We start from the raw sequence: 20,867 nt of genomic DNA, 5'->3' as shown, positions 1-20,867 counted from the left end.
AGAAGACTTGAGGCTGTAACAGGGGTGGTTCGGGGGGGGGGGCAGTGCCCCTGTGACAACAATTTTGGACCCCCTTGTGGCCCCCCTAAATGTGGAGTATGAAATAATTTTTACATAACTCATTTTTGCTATCGTTCTTATTTTACATCCGTTATTAGACAGTGGCAACGCAGAACACTAATGATTATGAACATGGTCTTTTGCCTGCTAATGCCTGCAATGCAGTGAAGAAAATGATATGACAACAATAACGTCTAATGTAACTGGCCCCTCTAACAGTACAACTGGCCCCAGCTTGGCCCCCCCAGTTGAAATGGTCTAGAACCGCCACTGGGCTGTAATCGCTGCCAAAGGTGCTTCAACAAAGTACTGAGTAAAGGGTCTGAATACTTATGTAAATGTGATATTTCTTTTTTTTTTACAAACTGTTTTTGCTTTGTCATTATGGGGTTTTGTGTGTAGATTGATGAAAACATAATAATTTAATCCATTTTAGAATAAGGTTAGAAATAACGTAACAAAATGTGTAAAAAGTCAAAGGGGTCTGAATACTTTCTGAATGCACTGTACATACATATAGTTAGGTGTAAATTGATGAGGCAACATGAGAGATAATAAACAGTAGCAGCAATGTATGTGATGAGTCAAAAGAGTTTGTGCAAAAAGAGTCCATGCAGATAGTCCAGGTAGCTATTTGGTTAACTATTTACTGTAGCAGTCTTATGGCTTGGGGGTAGATATGGGCTACCCACTGGGCAAAAACTGTCTGAATAAACGTTGTTTCCACGTCATTTCAACAAATAAATTATATGTGATGACGTCGAATCAACATGGGAAAATGATTGGATTTTTAAAACGTCATCAACGTTTTTTTATACATTTTTTATTTCACCTTTACTAAATAGAAAAGTCAGTTAAGTACAAATTCTTAATTTTATAATGATGGCCTACCCCAGCCAAACCCAGACGACACTGGGCCAATTGTGCGCCGCCCTATGGGACTCCCAATGACGGCCGGTTGTGATACATACCGGGATTGAACCAGGGTCTGTAGTAACTCCTCTAGGACTGAGATGCAGTACCTTAGACCGCTGCGCCAATCGGGAATATGGGAAGTATGGGAGTATGGGAATTTTGTCTTTTTTTCACCCAACTTTGAACCTATATTTGTTGATTTCACATTAAATTCACATTAGTTAACAATTCAACCAAATTAAATCAAAACTAGACATTAAACTGGCATCTGTGCCCAGTGGGTAGTTGATCTGGACATTTATAAATAATCTCTAAGGTTTGCCATGACTGACATGACAAGAAGAAAACTGCTTATGCACTTCCCAATTTCGAAAATGCACCTTGTGCATTCTACTATTGCAACTTTCAAGAGTAAGTTGAAAGCCTGAAAAGGCGGATGGCAGATGGTGGATGTGTATTCTTACAGTTAATGGTCTGGAACTGTTCGGAAATCTCTGATTTAGCAGTGGAGTTAACGTGACCAGATGTTGAGAGATGGAGAGAACTTGAAGGACCGTTGAAGGGACCCACAAGAACCCTAATTTGAGGGGCCAAATGTCACTGTAACTACGGTCGTGGTGTGGTCCTTTTGTAGAGGTCAGCGTTCTTTGACCACATTCGGTCGTGTGGTTCAATCTCCAGTCAGGACCCAGGGTCAAAAGAAAACCGAGGCAGCTGGGGTTGTTTCAAGTGGGGTTCTATTTGTGTTTCTATGTTCCTTTCAGCTGGGTGCGTAGGTGTAAGGGCAAAAGAGAATGAGACCAAGAAAGGGTTTGGTTATTTTGGTTGTAATTTTGTGTGTGTGTGTGTGTGTGTGTGTGTGTGTGTGTGTGTGTGTGTGTGTGTGTGTGTGTGTGTGTGTGTGTGTGTGTGTGTGTGCAGCAGCAGTAAACAATCATGTTTTCCCATATCCTCCAGATGGTGATAAAGTGATCCGATTAAACAATTTCCCCAACACACTCCACCAGCGGTCATACCCTTGTATTTATCAAAGGACAACACACTTTGATCACACTCTCAAAGAAGACTCAAGGGCCCCTTTCTTTTCTTTTCTTATCCATCCTTTCTTCCCTGTTGTAATTTTGAACAAATATGCCCATAAACAGGGCCTGTGAGACTGGAACAGAACAGTAGCTCAGTGGGGGTACAGAACACATAAGACTGCATTTCTGCCTGACTGCTGAGCTCCAGTCATCAAGTATTGCATGTGTGTGTGTGAGAGAGACCCTCTCTGGCTGCCTTACTAAGCCCTGTGTCTGATGTCCGATACTGTAACCAGGAAGTATGTAATTTGCTGAACATGAGCTTCCTATGGTCTCCTTCTAAAAGGGGAAATGTTTGCAGGCAGCAGGAAAAGGCAACGATACTCGGAAGCCCGGGAATATCCTGATGGGAGGTATGGGGATGCAAATGTGCTGGTATATTTTGAATGGAGAGAGAACATTGTCTCTGTTACGTGTTTTTTCGTAGTGGCGTGTTGTTTGTTCCATCAAGCGTACCAAAGACGGACAGAGCTTCCTCAGGGACAATATAGCCGAGTACTCTGTGCACCATGGTTGACAACTGGAGCAGTTGGCCTATTGATGTGAGAGTGTTGTGGTGTGTGTGTGAGAGAAAGAACCCTCTTGACCCTCTGGCTGCCCTATTAAGCCCTGTGTCCGACACTAACCAGGAAGGAAGTTATTTGCTGAATATAAGCTTTCTATGGTCTCCTTCTAAAAGGAGAAATGTTTTCAAGCAGCAGAAAAAGGCAGAAAGACTCAAAAGCCTGGAATATCCTGATGGGAGGGAGGGTTCTTTTCCTTTCAACCCATTACATGAGTTTGTCCATTGAGTCCCAAATGCCACCCTATTTCCTACATAGGGCTCTGGTGAAAAGTAGTGCACTATTGGCCATGATCAAAAGTAGTACACTACATAGGAAATAGGGTGCCATTTGAGACAATAAAACGTGTTAGTTGGTGATACTGACTGTATTCATTTTCCACTTAGTACCATCAGAGAACGCCAACAACGCAGAATGTACAGCACAGGAGGTCGGTGGCAACTTAACTGGGGAGGATGGGCTCGTCGTAATGGTTGGAGCGGGATCAGTGGAATGGTATCAAATACATCAAACACATGGTTCCATGTTTGATGCCATTCCATTCGCCGTTCCAGCCATTATTATGGGCCGTCCTCCCCTCAACAGCCTCCACTGATGTACAGTATAAATTCTTTGACATTATTTTAAAAAGTCAATCTAATGAATTCAACATTATTGCTGATAAAGTCTTATGTTAGCTCTGGCATCCATTAATCTGAAAGCAATACCTTGGAGCCCTATGGTAGAAGTAGTGCACTATAGAGGGCATTAGGTGCCATTTGGGTTGCAGACCTTTTATTCATGCTTTGTTTTCATTATGTATATTTTGCGTTCTTTGGTTCTGTAACCTCTCCCTTGCCACAAAAACAAACCGGAGGTAATTGGGATAGGGACTGTAGTTGCGTGCAGTGCTCAATAGCGATTGTCCTGAAAGCCTATATATAGACTGGCACAAACATCTGAACTGAATTACCCACGTAGAAGAAAAATGTGTAAATGAGAATGTGAATGTGAGTGTCTTGGGGGCAGGGGTGTTTACGACCCTGTGTGTTGTATGAGAGAGAGAGAGATCTCTTTAAATAAAGTTATTTATTATTGCCTGTTGCTATCCATAATCAATACAAACAAAAACAATACTTAACTACTTAGAATTAAATCATCTCTTTAGAGCATCACAATAAACAATTATGAAGTATGTACAATGGAATACAACATGTTCAATCTGTGCCCTCTCAGTATACTGCCCTACCAAGCAAAAAGGCACTAACTGCTCATAGCGTGGAACTGAGAAAAATGGCTTTTATTAACCTTGCTTTCACAGTAACTTCATGCAGTTACAGCTAACATGACCCGCATTTTCTCCAAAACAGAATAGAGGCAGGATACTTGTCCACATGATTAAGCATGTATTTAATGTAGCAAAAATGACAACTCATTTTCAACTAAATGAGCAGTTACTGCCTTTTTGCTTGGTAGGGCAGTATAGTTCACATTTCAATCTTCTCAAGTAAGAAACAGAAGATAAACACTAAAAGTGAGAGCACTGTTGAATATATATACACTATACGTTTCCAGTAACAAAAACAGCATCAAAAGTTGGCAGAAATAAATTTACAAAGGGCAAAATAGTTTCCTTAATTCCATTTTTTTTTTACAAATATATCAATATTTGGTTCCAAACTAAGTTAATGTATTTCACTATTGCATATGCCATATGGGTAAATTGTTATCGACAAGGCAAAGAAATATACTGAAGGTATTTCTCTTTTTAAATATTATAGATGTATTCACAAGTTACTGTGAGGAGGTAAAAGCATACATTTACAATCCAAAAACATCTAGGTTTTGAAAAATACTTTCTTTACATTGTTTAGTGATTTCATTGCAACATGACTAAATGTATCTCTTCAAAATCGACAGCCTATTTCAGATAAACTCTTGTGTACATAATCTACACAAAAAGGCCTTTGCAGAGAAAATAAATCATAAGTGTAGTACATATTAAATAATACCGTTTGATAAAATGTCTCCCCTCCCACTTCATTTTCAATTGTCGTTTTCTACTACATTCAGATGTGTCTCTAGTGTATTACACTCTAACAAATTGTGAGAAATAGGTGTGAAAATTGGGTAGTGCTCATTAGGGCACCAAACGTTTATAAGTCCAAGTAGTCTCTGGTTGTTTCAGTCCATTTTATGCCTAATGAACAGGACCCTGACACTAGGTACTCCTTGTGCTTACAGCAGCAGTGGCAATCCCCATGATCCCAAAATCATGTGGTTCTACCCCCATAACTATATCATTGAGATGTTCTACCATGTAATCAGGTTAGAGCTATGGATTATGGGTAATGTATTGCATATACAGTAAATGCCTGGGATAGCTGAGGTTCTGACTACTACTAGGAAGTACACAGACCAACATCTTTGCGTCCTTCCTACATGAATGTACTTTAATATGCATTTCTCACCTAACTGGAACTAGTAATAAATCCTCTTAAGTTGTATCATATTATTATCCTCACAATATCAAACACAGTTGAAGTCGGAAGTTGACATACACTTAGGTTGGAGTCATTAAAACTCGTTTTTCAACCACAACACATTTCTTGTTAAAAAAAACTATAGTTTTGGCAAGTCGGTTAGGACATATACTTTGTGCATGACACGTAATTTTTCCAACAATTGTTTACAGACAGATTATTTCGCTTATAACTCACTGTATTAAAATTCCAGTGGGTCAAAAGTTTACATACACTACGTTGACTGTGCCTTTAAACAGCTTGGAAAATTCCAGAAAATCATGTCATGGCTTTAGAAGCTTCTAATAGGCTAATTGACATAATTTGAGTCAATTGGAGGTGTACCTGTGGATGTATTTCAAGGCCTACCAAACTCAGTGCCTCTTTGCTTGACATCATGGGAAAAATCAAAAGAAATCTGCCAAGACCTCAGAAAACAATTGTAGACCACCACAAGTCTGGTTCATCCTTGGGAGAAATTTCCAAATGCCTGAAGGTACCATGTTCATCTGTACAAACTATAGTACGCAAGTATAAACACCATGGGACCACGCAGCCGTCATACCTCTCAGGAAGGAGACGCATTCTGTCTCCTAGAGATGAACGTACTTTGGTGCGAAAAGTGCAAATCAATCCCAGAACAACAGCAAAGGACTGTTTGGCCATAATGACCATCATTATGTTTGGAGGAAAAAAGGGTAGGCTTGCAAGCCGAAGGACACCATCCCAACCGTGAAACACGGGGGTGGCAGCATCATGTTGTTGGAGTGCTTTGCTGCAGGAAGGACTGGTGCACTTCACAAAATAGATGGCATCATGAGGATGGAAAATCTGTTGGATATATTGAAGCAACATCTCAAGACGTCAGTCAGGAAGTTAAAGCCTGGTCACAAATGGGTCTTCCAAATGGACAATGACTCCAAGCATACTTCCAAAGTTATGGCAAAATGGCTTAAGGACAACAAAGTCAAGGTATTGGAGTGGCCATCACAAAGCCCTGACCTCAATCCTATAGAATATTTGTGGGCAGAACTGAAAAAGCGTGCACAAACCTGACTCAGTTACACCAGCTCTGTCTGGAGGAATGGGCCAAAATTCACCCAACTTATTGTGGGAAGCTTGTGGAAGGCTACCCGAAACGTTTGACCCAAGTTAAACAATTTAAAGGCAATGCTACCAAATACTATTTGAGTGTACGTAAACTTCTGACCCACTGGGAATGTGATGAAAGAAATAAAAGCTGAAATAAATCATTCTCTCTACTGTTATTCTGACATTTCACATTCTTAAAATAAAGTGGTGATCCTAACTGAGGAATTGTGAAAAACTGAGTTTAAATGAATTTGGCTAAGGTGTATGTAAACTTCCGACTTCAACTGTAGCATGATAAAACATGCTAAAATTAAATTAGATTAAAGAAAATAGCAGAATAAAATAGATTTTCTTTGTTATGCCGTACAAATACTACCACAGAGACAACAAGGCTTTGCGTTGGTCTATATGAAACTTTCCAAAATAAATACATCTAAATATATCTATACGTTTCTCAGTATGCGGCCTTGCTCTTTCTGAGGTAGGGATTGGATTATTTTAAACGCTTTGTTAGTGAATGTGTTACTGAAACGATCATGGTGTCCGTTTTTACACACACAGACACAAACTTTGAACTCATGTAAGCAAATAAATAATAACTGCGTACCGTGTGTGTGTGTGTGTGGGGGGGGGGACTAGTCTTTTGAGGAGGGTGTAAGTACACATACTGTGCCTTACCAGGGTTTGCTTTACATGTCCTGGGGGTCAACAGACAGGCTACTCACAGTCCACGAGCCAAAACCAAAAACCAGAGTGAAAATTCTAAACAAATAAACAGAGCTAGAAATATAGCCTCTAGACACATACAGAGGCCCCCCACGTACAGGAGCCTCTGCCCCCATCTACTTTTTAGTACATAGTCTCTGGGACAGCACCAGTGTTAGGATTCCCCTTCATGGGCGAGAGAGTTAGTCATGGTGGGGGTGTTTGTTGGGTCACGAGGCACAGATTGACTTCATTTACAGCAGCAGGTTGTCTCGGCCACCCCACTGTACAACTGTCCGTCTCAGAGCAAGGATGATGAGGGCTTGGATTGTCCACTGTCCTGTTCAGTCTGGGGGAGAATGAAAGAAGAGCATGTTAAGTATCATTGCATTAGATAGAGCAGTACAGACTGCAATTAGCTTAAATTATTGGATTTCTTATAAATCTCTTAGATTTCCTATGATTAGTTAGTCAAGCTACCTCAAGTTATGGTTCTTAGTTTCTATTGCTACCACAATCAACTCCTATAGACCAAAAAACCCACGCTGGTATCTGACATTGGGAGAGAGATAGATATAAAACAGCCTCCTGTTACCATTCATTCCATCCTCGGAGAGATAACACATTTTGAATTCTAGGATGTAGGATGTTAATTTGATCAGTCTTTTGTTTCTGAGAATTTTCCTGCGCAGCAAACTTGTAGTGTATTCAAGGTTTAAAAAGGCTGCTAAAGTTTGTAATTTCCACTTTAAAATGTCAGACTCTGGGTCAAGGCCCTAACAAAGAAATCAACCCCTACAAAACATTTCCATTAACTATAATCCACATTTCCTGTTGCTGCGGGATTAATCTCCTGCTGTAGTAAACTGGCTCAAATTAACATCCAACATCTAGCTGTCGGGAAAAAAAAGCTAGACAACTGGAACAACAAGTGTGCGTCGCACCTCTCACACAGGACTAGAGGGAGTCCGACCGCAATTGATTTGATCGGGCCGGGCTCAAACTTGATACGCTGTGTTACAAAACATTACAGCGAGTGACTGTGTGACTTGCACCCATTGTCTCACTCTCCTCCCTGCAGGAGCTACCACCACATAACATCAACTGTGTTTATCGCGCTGTCTGTGTTGCTGAAGCTGCAATATAACTACAGCCATTTGTGACTGAAAAAGTCTGTTACCGAAATCCCTCATTTGTTAAGGAAAAACATTCCTTATTCCCTCAACCCTTGTTCTCTTTACGTGACACATGTATGCATCGCATGTGACCAATAGGACCTGACCTATAGCATATCATAATCATATCAATAAATTCAACAAACTCCGAACGCCTTAACACGTGACAGCAAAATGGATGCAGAGTACTTGACAAACTCGAAATAGGGGAATGTTTACTGGTTGCTAACGAGGTAAAGGGGAAGTCAGATGTTTGGAATAAATTTGACTTGTTGTGGAAAATACTGGAGATCAAGAAAAATAAGGTAAGGAGCAAGCGCCGCGTGCATATTATGTGTGCCAAACAGGTACTATAATTTCTCTGACCGTTTGGAACACTAAATAAATTACAAGCATACCACAGAGTCTGTTGTTTTTTGCAAAGCCTTTATTACAGCGAAGACTAAAACCAGTCGCATTCATTAGTGAATGCAATTTCCAAAATGCACGGTTTATTAATTTATTGTTTATGCTAATTATTCAAGAGTCGCTTTGCTATTTTATTTTAAAACTAAAGGCTTGATTGCATTTCAAATCATGAATGACTCGTATGCTGTGTGATGACATGAATTAATTCATGATTGATACATTACTGTAACTGATACATTACTGTAGCTTATATACTGTAAGTATTGAAATATAGGCCTAAGTAAGTTACGGTATTAAGACTAAACAGGATGCACTCTTAGGCCTACAGCTCAGTCAGTGGTGGTTATACAAGGCTTCAATATTAAGCCTACTAATGATAATGACATTACTTATTATTATAATAATATGATTATCATATCAATAATAATAACAACAACAACAACAATAAGGAAATCAAGAAAAAGGAGGGTTATTATTATAGCTCAGTGGGGCGATGCGTTTTGGACGGTATCACGCCAAGCAAGCAGCAGCTGCTTTGTAGGGGCTGAGGAGGGAGGAGGGGGGTTAGGAGTACTGCAGTAGGGGGATAAAGCACCTTCAGTTGTGGAGCTCCTCTATGCCATCTGGGTCTTCCAAGAATGGGCCCGGCCACCGGTGATGGTAGTAGGGGCTTAGAGAGCAGACCAGGAGAGCAGAGTGGCGCTGCAAACCTCATTACAGACGGCACAGTTGGGGCAGAGGCCCTTGTACCTCACGACAAAGGCTCTGATATGTTGCTGTTCAGTGATTGTACACCTTATAGACTGCTTATTCACATATAATACACATGCCACTATGGTGGACTTCGGCAGTTTACAATGCCGAAACAGAACTTCAGCGCAGCTAACAACTAAAGGAAATTTGTGAATGGTTTTGGAAGATGGTGTGTGTTTACTTGAGTCTCAGGCAGAGAGAGAGAGAGATTGAGAGTGTGTATGCACACTTTCATCCCACCTCCATAACAAGCAACCTAGACACGGTGGCGGTGTCTAATCCCCAGCCACACACAGTGTATAATCTCATCTCTAACTCTAACCATGGCTGCTGCTGCTGAGGCTAAATGTAAGGGAGCGCTGCCTGGCGACGCCTGCCGCGTGGGTTATCTGGAGCCGGGAACATCCTGGCCTAGTTTAGTCACCGTGTCACAGCGTCTGCACCAACCGCCACCTGCTGGAAACTCTGACACAGCAGTGCGTGTGTTGGGTTGGGATGTTTGTGTGTACTACCAAACAGAGTGAGTGAGAGAAAAACATGCAAAGAGAGGTAGCACAGAGTAAGCAACAACAACAAAAAAGAACTACAAGAAAAGAACACCAAAAGAGGAAAGAGAGAACAGGAAAAGAGCGGGAAAGAGAGAAAGACAAAACAAGAGAGGAAGGGTCGAACTGGCTCTAAAATTCTCTTCTCTATGATCTCATCTACTTTCGAAATGAAAGCAGAGCCTCATTGAGCATGCTCCCTGACTTCTGATCACAGAGTGAGAGAGAGAGAAAGAAAAAAGATGGGGAGGGGAGAGTGTGTGTTGTGCTTTTGAAACCAGATCACCTCTTCTAAGAACAAACAAAACACGTAACACACACACTGGGCCTGGCACAGAGCGAAAAGAATCTGCATCTGGCGCGCGTGATGTTCCATTATTCTACTGTATTTGCGTGTTTCTAAAACCGAAAGCAGCACTGACAAATGCTGACGATGATGATCTTTGATCACATCCGATTCAACACGCACTCTGGAGATGAACAATCGCGGCTCGGATTCACAGTCACGGATAGGATGGATGGGGTGGATATCAGAGAGCTGTGCTAGAGTGTGAGCTACTGGCTATGGCTTCATCCCCCCCACCTCCCCCCCTTCACTCCGGGTTGATGGACATTAGACTGGCCCCTGGGCTGCACCTGCAGCAGCAGCACATGGCGTGTAGTCATTAGTGTATAGTAGTGGGAGGTGCTAGCCTGCCTTGACTGGCGTGCAAGGCACTGTCCAGTGCTCACCAGTGACTAATGCTCGTTCCTACATCCCAAATGGCACCCTATTCTCTATATAGTGCACTACTTTTGGCCAGGGCCCATTGCACTCTTATTAAAAGTAGTGCTTCATATAGGGTGCAATTTGGGACAGAGCCACATGTGTGCTACATGCTCGTGGTCCATCGGTAATGAGGTGGAGGTAGAGGAGGGGGCAAAGGTGGGGGTTGAGAGTAAGATAGTGGTGCACGGCAGGTGTATTACCCTCCCTTCCTCCCGGATGCAGAGCCATCTGCCACCACTCAAGAAGAGTTTGCCGTTTTCACCGCGCGCCGCTCATAGGAGCACGCACTCCCCTCTCAAGGAGGCCCAAGTGTGTGTGTCTGCACACAAAAACACTCTGGGTGTTTACCCTCGCTGCTGACAGCCATTAGGGCAAAACACCTTACTTCAAATCCCAGAGAGTGTGGTCAAATATATATGAGAGAGCGAAAGGAGAGAGAGACACCTGATCAGATAAAAGGCTATTAGCCTCCAGAGAGGAAGAGACAGAGATGTCCCTAAACCTAGCCTCTGCCTGCCACGTCTACTAATCTCTGAACACCTTGTTCACATAGGATGAGCGCCCAGATCATGGGGATAGATGGGGTTAGCTCACGTTAGCACACTCTTAGGTCATTGTGATAGGGTTTACATTAGCACACAGAGGTAAACAAACAGGCAGAAAAGAAACAAACACAGTGACTGTCCCTGTGACCTCTCTCTTTATTCAACCGACTGTCGTCTAGATAATCACACAAAATATCTATCAACAATGTCACCACCGAGTCCCAACTCCTTTGACTGATTTACAGTGACGGAGAGAGAAGAGGGAGTTTGTGAGTTTGCCTGAGGGGTGCCGTTTGTCCAAAAACAATCCTGTGGTGGCATTCCAGGCAGATGCACATGATGTCGGGGAGGCGCTAAATACCTGGAATGGCTGGAGCTGGGTTGGTACCTAGCAAAACCGCCATGTCTCTCTCCCTCTCCTCCCACTCATTAATTCATTGTGTGGCTTTGAAGTTGAATGATAAACACCGTATTAGGCCTCTGACTAGCGAGAAGTCACCAAAATATATGGCCACCTGCTCATCGAACATCTCATTCCAAAATCATGGGCATTAATATGGAGTTGGTCCCCCCCTATGCTGCTAGAACAGCCTCCACTCATCTTGGAAGGCTTTCCACTAGATGTTGGAACATTGTTGCGGGGACTTGCTTCCATTTAGCCACAAGAGCATTAATAAGGTCGGGCAATTAGGCCTGGCTCGCAGTCGGCGTTCCAATTCATCCCAAAGATGTTCGATGGGGTTGAGGTCAGGGCTCTGTGCAGGCCAGTCAAGCTCTTCCACACCGATCTTGACAAACCATTTCTGTATGGACGATTGGCATTGCGCATGGTGATCTTAGGCTTATGTGCGGCTACTTGGCTATGGAAACCCATTTAATGAAGTTCCCGACTAACAGTTCTTGTGCTGACTTGCTTCCAGAGGCAGTTTGAAACCCGGTAGTGAGTGTTACAACCAAGGACAGACTATGTTTTACGCTCTACGTGCTTCAGCACTCGGTGGTCCCGTTCTGTGAGCTTGCATGGCCTACCACTTCGTGGCTGAACCGTTGTTACTCCTAGACATTTCAACTTCACAATAACAGCACTTACAGTTGACCGGGGCAGCAATTTTATGAACTGACATGTTTGGAAGGTGGCATCCTATGACGGTGCCACGTTGAAAGTCACTGAGCTCTTCAGTAAGGCCATTCTACTGACAATGTTTGTCTATGGAGATTGCATGGCTGTGTGCTCGATTTCATACACCTGTCAGCAACAGGAGTGGCGAAAATAGCCAAATCCACTAATTTGAAGGGATGTCCACATTCAAAAGCATGTACTGTTTAGTGTACCTTGAAGCACTTTGAGCGCTCCAGTTCGCTATCGCGAATGTTTTTTTTGGGCCGACAGACAGTTCAGTAAACAACCGATTAGCTCAATTTGCCGCCGAGGCTGTACACCTTGTTCGGGCGCCTCACAATTGGGTTTGTTTGTTGCTTTTAAAAGCATCCGGCGTGCCGTAGTCACATATACAATGCCTTCAGAAAGTATTCACACCCCATGACTTTTTCCACATTGTTGTGTTACAACCTACATTTAAAATGGATTCAATTGAGATTTTGGGTCACTGGCCTATACCCAATAATGTTAAAATATAATTGTTTTTAGACATTTTTACAAATTAATAAAAAATTAAAAGCTGAAATGTCTTGAGTCAATAAGTTTATTAGAGTTAACTGCACCTCAGATTGCAGCCCAAAATCAATGCTTCACAGAGTTCAAGTAACAGACATCTCAACATCAACTATTCAGAGGAGACTGTGTGAGTCAGGCCTGTTCTGAGGAGACTATGTGAATCAGGCCTTCATGGTCGAATTGCTGCAAATAAACCACTACTAAAGGACACCAGTAAGAAGAAGAGACTTGTTTGGGTCAAGAAACACAAGCAATGGACATTAAACCGGTGGAAATCTGTCATTTGGTCTGATGAGTTAAAATTTGAGATTTTTGGGACCAACCGCCGTGTCTTTGTGAGACGCAGAGAAGGTGAACGGATGATCTCCGCATGTGTGGTTCCTACTATGGAGCATGGAGGAGGTGGTTTGATGGTAACACTGTCAGTGATTTATTTAGAATTCGAGGCACACTTAACCAACATGGCTACCACAACATTCTGCAGCGATACGCCATCCCATCTGGTTTGCGCTTCGTGGGACTATCATTTGTTTTTCAACAGGACAATGACCCAACATACCTCCAGGCTGTGTAAGGGCTAATTGACCAATAAGACGAGTGATGGAGTGCTGCATAAGATGACTTGGCCTCCACGATCACCCGACCTCAACCCAATTGAGATCGTTTGGGATGAGTTGGACCGCAGAGTGAAGGAAAAGCAGTCAACAAGTGCTCAGCATATGTGCAAACTACTTGAAGACTCTTGGAAAAGCATTCCAGGTGAAGCTGGTTGAGAGAATGCCAAGAGTGTGCAAAGCTCTCATCAAGGCAAAGGGTGGCTACTTTGAAGAATCTAAAGAATCTGGTTACTATATGATTCCGTGTGTGTTTATTCATAATTTTACTGTCTTCACTGTTATTCTACAATGTAGAAAATCGTAAAAATAAAATAAAAACATTGAATGAGTAGGTGTGTCCTAACTTTTGAGTGGTACAGTATATTAACAGTCATTATAAACCGTGTAGTTTGGGATGCTGATTGGCTGAAAGCCGTTGTATATCAGACATTATAAACTGGGTTGTTCCATCCCTGAATGATGATTGGCTGACAGCCGTGATATACCACGGTTATGACAAAACATACATTTTACTTACTGCTCTAATTACATTGGTAACCAGTTTATACTAGCAATAAGGCACCTCAGGGGTTTGTCCCGTGTGGCTCAGTTGGTAGAGCATGGTGTTTGCAACGCCAGGGTTGTGGGTTCGATTCCCACGGGGGACCAGTATGGGGGGGAAAAAAAATAATAATGTATGAAATGTATGCATTCACTACTGTAAGTCGCTCTGGATAAGAGCGTCTGCTAAATGACTAAAATGTAAATGTTTGTGGTGTATGGCCAATATACCACGACTAAGGGCTGTATCCTGGCACTACGGCTGCGTTGTGCGTAAGAACAGCCCTTAGCCGTGATATATTGGCCATGTACTACACCCCCCCGGGCCTTATTGCTTATGTATAGTAGATGTTTTTTAGCAAACACTTTATAACAAATAATAAGGTGATTCGTCTTGGGCGGTATCCAGGTTGTCATACCTTCATACCAACCTTGTGCCATACAAGGACATCCAGTAATACCGCACTGAACACACGGGGCACTGTTTTCAAACCCTACTATACTCTAATTCTTAGGTTAGCAATGCTAACAAGTACATGTAAAATCCAATTGAGAATGCTAACTAAATCCTAACGAGCGCATTGCGAACATTTTGTACAGTTTCTGACCTAAACAAGTATACAAGCAACTCAAAAATGCTACTCAGTTTGCTGCACGTACAAAACAAATATTACCCAGCAAGGCTCTTGATCCAAGAGGGGATTCTCTGCTGTTACCAAGCAAATGCTTGATTTTGGAAGAAGCTAACCACTCAGCCAAATAGCTAACTAGCTACTAAATTAGCAAACCAAATGCATAACTGCAGAGCATTTAGCAGATTTTAGACAGTTAACTTAACAGTTCAAAGATATCTAGATAGCAAACATTTAGTTGTGAATTCCATACTGTAATTAGATCAACTGGCATGTGCTGCACAACAGTGAGTGATTTACAAGGCTCCAGTCTCTCATTGTTATGTGCTTGTAAACAAACACCACGTGTCTGGGGACTACCATAAACTTCATAATAATGTCGTTTATGTAGCTTATGAAATTAAGAACGCAATGTTCTTTATCTCCTAACGTGTTGCACAAGTTGACTGCAAGTAGTTACTTAAAAAGTAGCTACAAATATTCACATTTATTAAAAGAATTCTAAGAAATCATATAAAAAGTATTGATGGTATTGAAAAACCATCCTGTGGCTATTTGCAAATACACCCATATATGGTATACCGCCCAAGCCTAAAGGTGATGCCATTGCGCAATGTGTTAATTAAACATGTAATGCATTGATAATTGCTATAAACATGCTTGTCAATAGGAGATCAATGTTAGTTAAATGTAAACAAACCAAGATTCAGCCATTACATCAACGTTAATCTATACTGACATTATTTCGACCCTTCGTTCTTCACTGTCCATGTTCATGCATACACTCCGCCTGCACACTGTGTAATTTCAGTGTGTAATTTGATCAAACATATTCGTTCGTGTGCCTTCTCTAATATAATTAGTATGACACGGAAAATAAACACTTGTTTTATAAGATGGCTGGTGCCCAAAATCAATTTTGCTGTAATTTATATTTGGAAAAGGACGTGCATAACGCCAACGATGCAACATTATGTCCTGCAGTGTCATGGTGCCTACGTACCCACCCACCACTTGTTTACTTCAGTGTTTCAAAAGTCTGACATTCGTCACGCTGCGGGTCCGTTTTTAATTCATGTACCACCTACGCATCTTTGGTGGTAAACAGAACAATATAATTTTGTGCAGTCGAAAGCCAAGGGCGCCACAGCAAATAATCTCAACGTGTCCATTTCGAAATGTGTTTTTCCCCTCATGTGTTTTTCATTATCTTGTCTATCGCAATACACATGGCAGAATAGCAAGCTGAAAAGTAGTAGGAGGGGGCCTATGCTGTACGAACTGAAATAACATTCATTTTTAACTCATTGCCAGTCCTTCATTCAGGTTTTCCTCTCATGCAATATAAATGCCAGTTCTCCCCTTATCGTTGTTGACAGTGACAGCACCCTCCAGTATAAATGAGTGAAGCCATAAACTAAAATGTCCATGATCACCATAGAGCTGGACACATTTTTCACCCCAAACATAGAATAAAAGTATAGTCTCTAAGGCAGCCAGTCAACAAACATTTATGTACATTTTCTCCTATGTCTAAAAATGTGTTGATTTAAGTATCATGTTTTCTTCCCATAAAGTTTGGACAAAGTTGTTTTCAGCACCATTGCCATAAGTATACGACCACTGCAGACCTCTAAACCTACGTTTACAAACTCTGGCCAGCCATTAAATGGGCAGCTAAAGCCAGCCAGCTACTAAACACACACACACACACACACACACACACACACACACACACACACACACACACACACACACACACACAGGAGAGAGAAGCCTCACTCACCTTTGACAGAGGTGACCGCCTCCTTGAACTCCAAACAGACGTACGGCGCGACATGTAATCCATGGAAGGCTCCCTTGCAGCCGCTGGCCGGCTTAATGCTGACCGTGGTCAGGTCTTCGCAACAAGGTCCCTCCAGGTCCCTGTCCTCCATTAGGTTCAGGGCAATATAGTTCAGTCCATTCTGGAAGCCCACAGAGGTCTCTCTACTCATGGGGCTGCCACACTCCTCGTCTGAGCTCTCGCTGCTCCGCACCGACAGGTTCTCCACCGAGCTGTGGTGTTTGGCGTCCCCATGGGCGAACGAGGGGAACACGGGGGTGACGGTAGCCGTAGAGGAGAAGGTTTCGGAGCTGTGCCGCCTGCGCCCATGGGGGTCGGCCCGGATCACCTTGGCGGCCCTGTCAGGATCCACGGGGGTGGCGGCGCCAAGGAGGAACACCCCCATGCCCCCAGGGAGGCCCTGCTCACCCAGAGATAGCCTCTTCTCTCTGGCACTGGGGCTGAAGATAATAAACAGAGTTAATATGTATTACAATACATGGTCTATTACAAAACATCCATAGATAGATGTGATGCAGAAAATATTTTATCTTTATCATGAACTCAAATCCACTTGAACTCAATCCACCTACAAACACCACATAAAGTGGCTGCTGTGCCAGGGGAATCTACTAATCTATAACTAGCCAAATAACGTTGCTGAATAACGTTATTACAACTGACATTATGGCTAGAGTACTGAGTGTACTGTACCTTGCTGAGGTCTGAGGGACGAACTGGGGAGGCATGTTGGCCATTCCAAGTCCAAATGTCATCTCGGTGTACTCATCCTTGCCTCTCTGGGGGCACTTGGAATCCCTCTTCGATCTGAGACGGTACACTCCCTCCCCATCCGGACAAGGGCACAGGGATGACTCAGGGACCGTGTCCAACCGTCCGGCAGGGGTGTCTCCGGCCTTGGGTGACTGTGAGACAATGTGGTGCAGGTTCATGTAGTCGGAGAGAGGGAACCTCGGCTGGCCGCCGCTGGAGCCCAGAGACGACTCCTGGCTCTCATTGGACGCTGACGGCAGGGAGTACTTGGTGCCCTCACTGAAGTCTATGTTGATATACTCGCCCGGGCTCCTGGGTTCCCCGGGCAAGAGGTGCTCGTTCATGCTGGGTAGGATCCTACAGCTGTCCAGAGATAGCCGGTTGGGTCGCCCCATCCTCCCCCAGTGGGACGTCAGGCTCTCAGTCCCCCGGCTCTGTCTGATGGGCGAGGGCACCGAGGAGTTGGGCGGGGCCGGATTGGTCATCACTGTGTAGTAGTCGTCTGACTCCCTACCTAGCGACTGATGGCCTTGCGGGCTCATCAGGACGTACTGGTCACCAGTGTCCCCCGCCTCCTTGGAAGCCTGGTGGAGTTTGATGGGGCGTGGCAGGGAGTCTGTGGAGTAGATGGGTGTGATGGAAGGCTCACCACTCAGAAGCTGGTCTAGGAAGTAGTCCGGGGGGGTCTGCGAGGTGGTGTAAGCGGGGTTGCGAGGGGACATGTTCATGTAGGTCGAGCGGCTGTCTGGGCTTTCAACGGACGACTTGGAGCCGCACCACATCCTCATGTAGCCACTGTCCTCCAAGGAGCCTCCGCTGCTGGGTGAGTTGGTCTGGTCGCCGGCCTCGTACTGGTGGTTTTGGGCCCAGGGGTTAATGATTTGCTTGGGAGCCGAGACACACATGGGGCTCATGGGCATGTAAGCATCTGCCTTGCTGTTGTTGCCCCCGGGCGGCGCTGCCACACCCGCCATCATAGGCATATAGCCATCATCCCCTTCTTGGTTACCATTAGATTTGGGGTAGGACACCTTTGGGGAGGCGGAGATGGAGCTGCGCCCGGAGTGGTGCCCGCTGTTGGTGTGGTGGGCAGCCCGCATTAGGGTGTACTCATCCAACGAGGCAGAGGACAGCTGGGCCGGCACCCTCTGATGGCGTGGTGTGGTGAGGGAGTATGTCCTCTTCCTGTACGCCTTCTCCGATGTCAAGTCCTCCTCCTGGCACACCTGCCGTTGGTCATTCGTCCTGTCCATAATCATGTAGCCACACGGGTCGTTGGCCTCCCGGGAGGGAGGAGTGCTGGAGAGGGAGTCGTGGGTGTCACTCCTGGTGAGGGGTAGGAGCCTGGAGCTGTCGCCTGGGCTGGAGCTATGCTCGTTGCATAGCATGAAGCTTGCGTCGCTGAGGGAGCCTGAGATAGAGGCGCTGCAGCTGAAGGGGTGGTGGACCGCATCAGGGGTGGGGAGGGTCCCACTCATGGGGGAGAGGCAGATGGAACTGCAGATTGAGGGAGGGGAGTTGGAGACGGGCATGGAGCGGCTGTGCTGGAGGCCAGTGGAGAGCATATTGGACCTGCTCAGAGGGTTCCGGTTGGAGAGGGGACTGGTGGGGCTCCCGCTCATAGATATTGACATAGACACTGGCCTGACCATGCTGCCATCCCCCTCACTAGCTGTCCTTATGCGACAGGATGTGAACTTGCTCATTGGGGATGTGGCCACTATGCTGTTTGTTCTCGACCTCCTCACCAACCCTGTCTGACTTGGGGGCAGATTGTTCAAGTTGCGTCTTGTGGGCACGGAAATGGGGTTGGTGCTAGCCGACTGACTCTTGCTGCGCGGTCTTGATTCTGAAAGCTCTTTCATGGCTTTCATCGCCTCCAGGATGGTCTCGTGGATGTTTTGCGCAACCACCGAGTCATCCGCCTGCATCCAGAGCTCACCGGGGCCAGTGACAGCCGACCTACCAACCTCGATGAAGAAAAAGCTGTCGGAGTGGCCACATCTCCGGATATTCTTGAGCTGTAAACTAACAGATGCAACCTCCGAGTTCAGTTTCACAAAGCTGATAGTCCGACTGGATAAACACAGCCTAAACACCCCTGTCAAATGTTTTGTTTGACCCAGTCCTCTGGATTTCAAATTCACTTGCCATACCTCCTTGCAAAAGCCAGTGGTCGGCGTGATCATACTGTAATTCGCCTCCTCGAAACAGAAAAGAGAGGTGGAATTAGACGCGGGGCTGTCATAGACTTTCCCCTCTTCGATCAAATCCGACAACACTCGAAACCAGCTCTCCTGCTCGTGCTCGTTTTCGGCTGCCACTGCAAAGTATTCGTCCTTGGTGTAAAATGCGATGAGGTGTTTGTGCTTGGAGTCCGCTCGCTTGTTTATGCAAAGACAGGAGTCCAGCAGTATCACCCTTTTAGCAGCCGACTTGTTTTTCCACTTCTTCTCGCTCTCATAGTATTCCAGCCGGGCAGGAAAGCTCTCGCTGGGTTCTCTCAATACGAAAAAACGTCTGTGTCCATGCTTCTGTTTCTTTAGATATCCACATTTCTTAATGTTATTACTGTTATTGGTCACATTAGACAACAAGTGTCCTCCATTCGCTTGGGGACTCGCCATTCTGATGCGCACGCTTCACTTACTTTTAGAGAAGTTGTTTTGTGCTATTTTCCAAAGCACCGAAATATCCGCTTTACTTATTCCATGACCCGACACCGGTATTCCCGTCCGCTATCTGCAACAGTTAAGCACCAAATAACACCACAGTGACTGCGCTGGAGAGAAAAACAACATGTGACGTTCTTACATTCCGTTTTGGCTTGCAGTAAAAAAGAGAAGAAAACTAGTCATAAAAGGCGGCGCAACCTTGAAGAGGTGTGCCTGTCAATCTATCCAATTCTGCCCAGCTCATTGGACTCATTGGTGGAACGAACGAACAGCTAGTAAACGGGACCCGACGCCCAGCAGCCTTATCCCTGCCCTCTCGTTCTTTTAAGCCCGCCTCCTATATTGCCAGTTTTTCATTTCCATGTACAGTACAGCAGAGATCACTGTAACGTAGGCTAAATGTATCAAAATAGCAAATTAACGCCTCCTTCCGCTACATTGTAACGATGTAATAACTGATTAGTGTCCAAATGCAGGCATTCTACACAGCAGAAATAGGCTCGGTGTTGCTTCTTGCATTGAACTACGATCTTTTTGGCAGATACGTGCATAGCCTTCAGCATCAGCGCATAATATAAAGGATTACATTTGTTTTCGTTTTTTTTTTGCTGTTGAAATACAATAGGCCTACCCTTTAAATTGTGGGAAACTGTGAATGTTTATTCTTAATCGAATGCACAATATGTAGCTGAGCACCATTCGTATTGTTGTGAACCTGTAGTGCAGAGCACATTATGCTGTAAAATTATAAACACCCTCATGTCATGGTGCGCCCCACTTGCTAAGTAAGCGTCACCCCAGTGTTCTACTTTCTAGTTATGGTTCATCAACAAGCCTGCAATTTACACCATTTGATCTCGCAGATGGACCTGTGATAATTGTGTTTTAATGCACACACATCTAATGCATATAGATAGTTTTTCAACAAAATCATTTAAATCGCTTGTCATAGTGTGGGAATCACGTTTAGGTTGGAGTATAGGTATTTAAATCGTGATAGTGATGACATGTATGAG

General features: G+C 44.2%; 1 protein-coding gene across 1 annotated transcript; it reads right to left on the bottom strand.

Moving 5' to 3' along the window:
* Positions 1-6,269: 6,269 nt before the first annotated feature.
* LOC106575127 (insulin receptor substrate 2) lies at positions 6,270-20,086 on the bottom strand. Its single transcript, XM_014151345.2, has 3 exons — positions 17,117-20,086; positions 16,364-16,863; positions 6,270-7,267 (listed from the first exon to the last, which is right to left on the bottom strand). The coding sequence occupies exons 1-3, from the start codon at positions 19,801-19,803 to the stop codon at positions 7,263-7,265; spliced, it is 3,192 nt and encodes a 1,063-aa protein (XP_014006820.2). The 5' UTR covers positions 19,804-20,086; the 3' UTR covers positions 6,270-7,262.
* Between the last annotated feature and the right edge of the window lie 781 nt (positions 20,087-20,867).

This window comes from Salmo salar, chromosome ssa17 (genome assembly GCF_905237065.1).
Source record: "Salmo salar chromosome ssa17, Ssal_v3.1, whole genome shotgun sequence".
In the NCBI taxonomy this organism is placed as follows: Eukaryota; Metazoa; Chordata; class Actinopteri; order Salmoniformes; family Salmonidae; genus Salmo; species Salmo salar.
The sequence above is the reverse complement of the archived record's forward strand: the minus strand, read 5'-3'. Positions and strand labels throughout refer to the sequence as shown.

Excerpts from the sequence above, each read along its gene's own strand:
- LOC106575127 (XM_014151345.2), bottom strand. The coding sequence starts at position 19,803 with ATGGCGAGTCCCCAAGCGAATGGAGGACACTTGTTGTCTAATGTGACC. Across the intron at positions 16,864-17,116 it reads GTCCCTCAGACCTCAGCAAG|CCCCAGTGCCAGAGAGAAGA; the intron begins GTACAGTACACT and ends TATTATCTTCAG.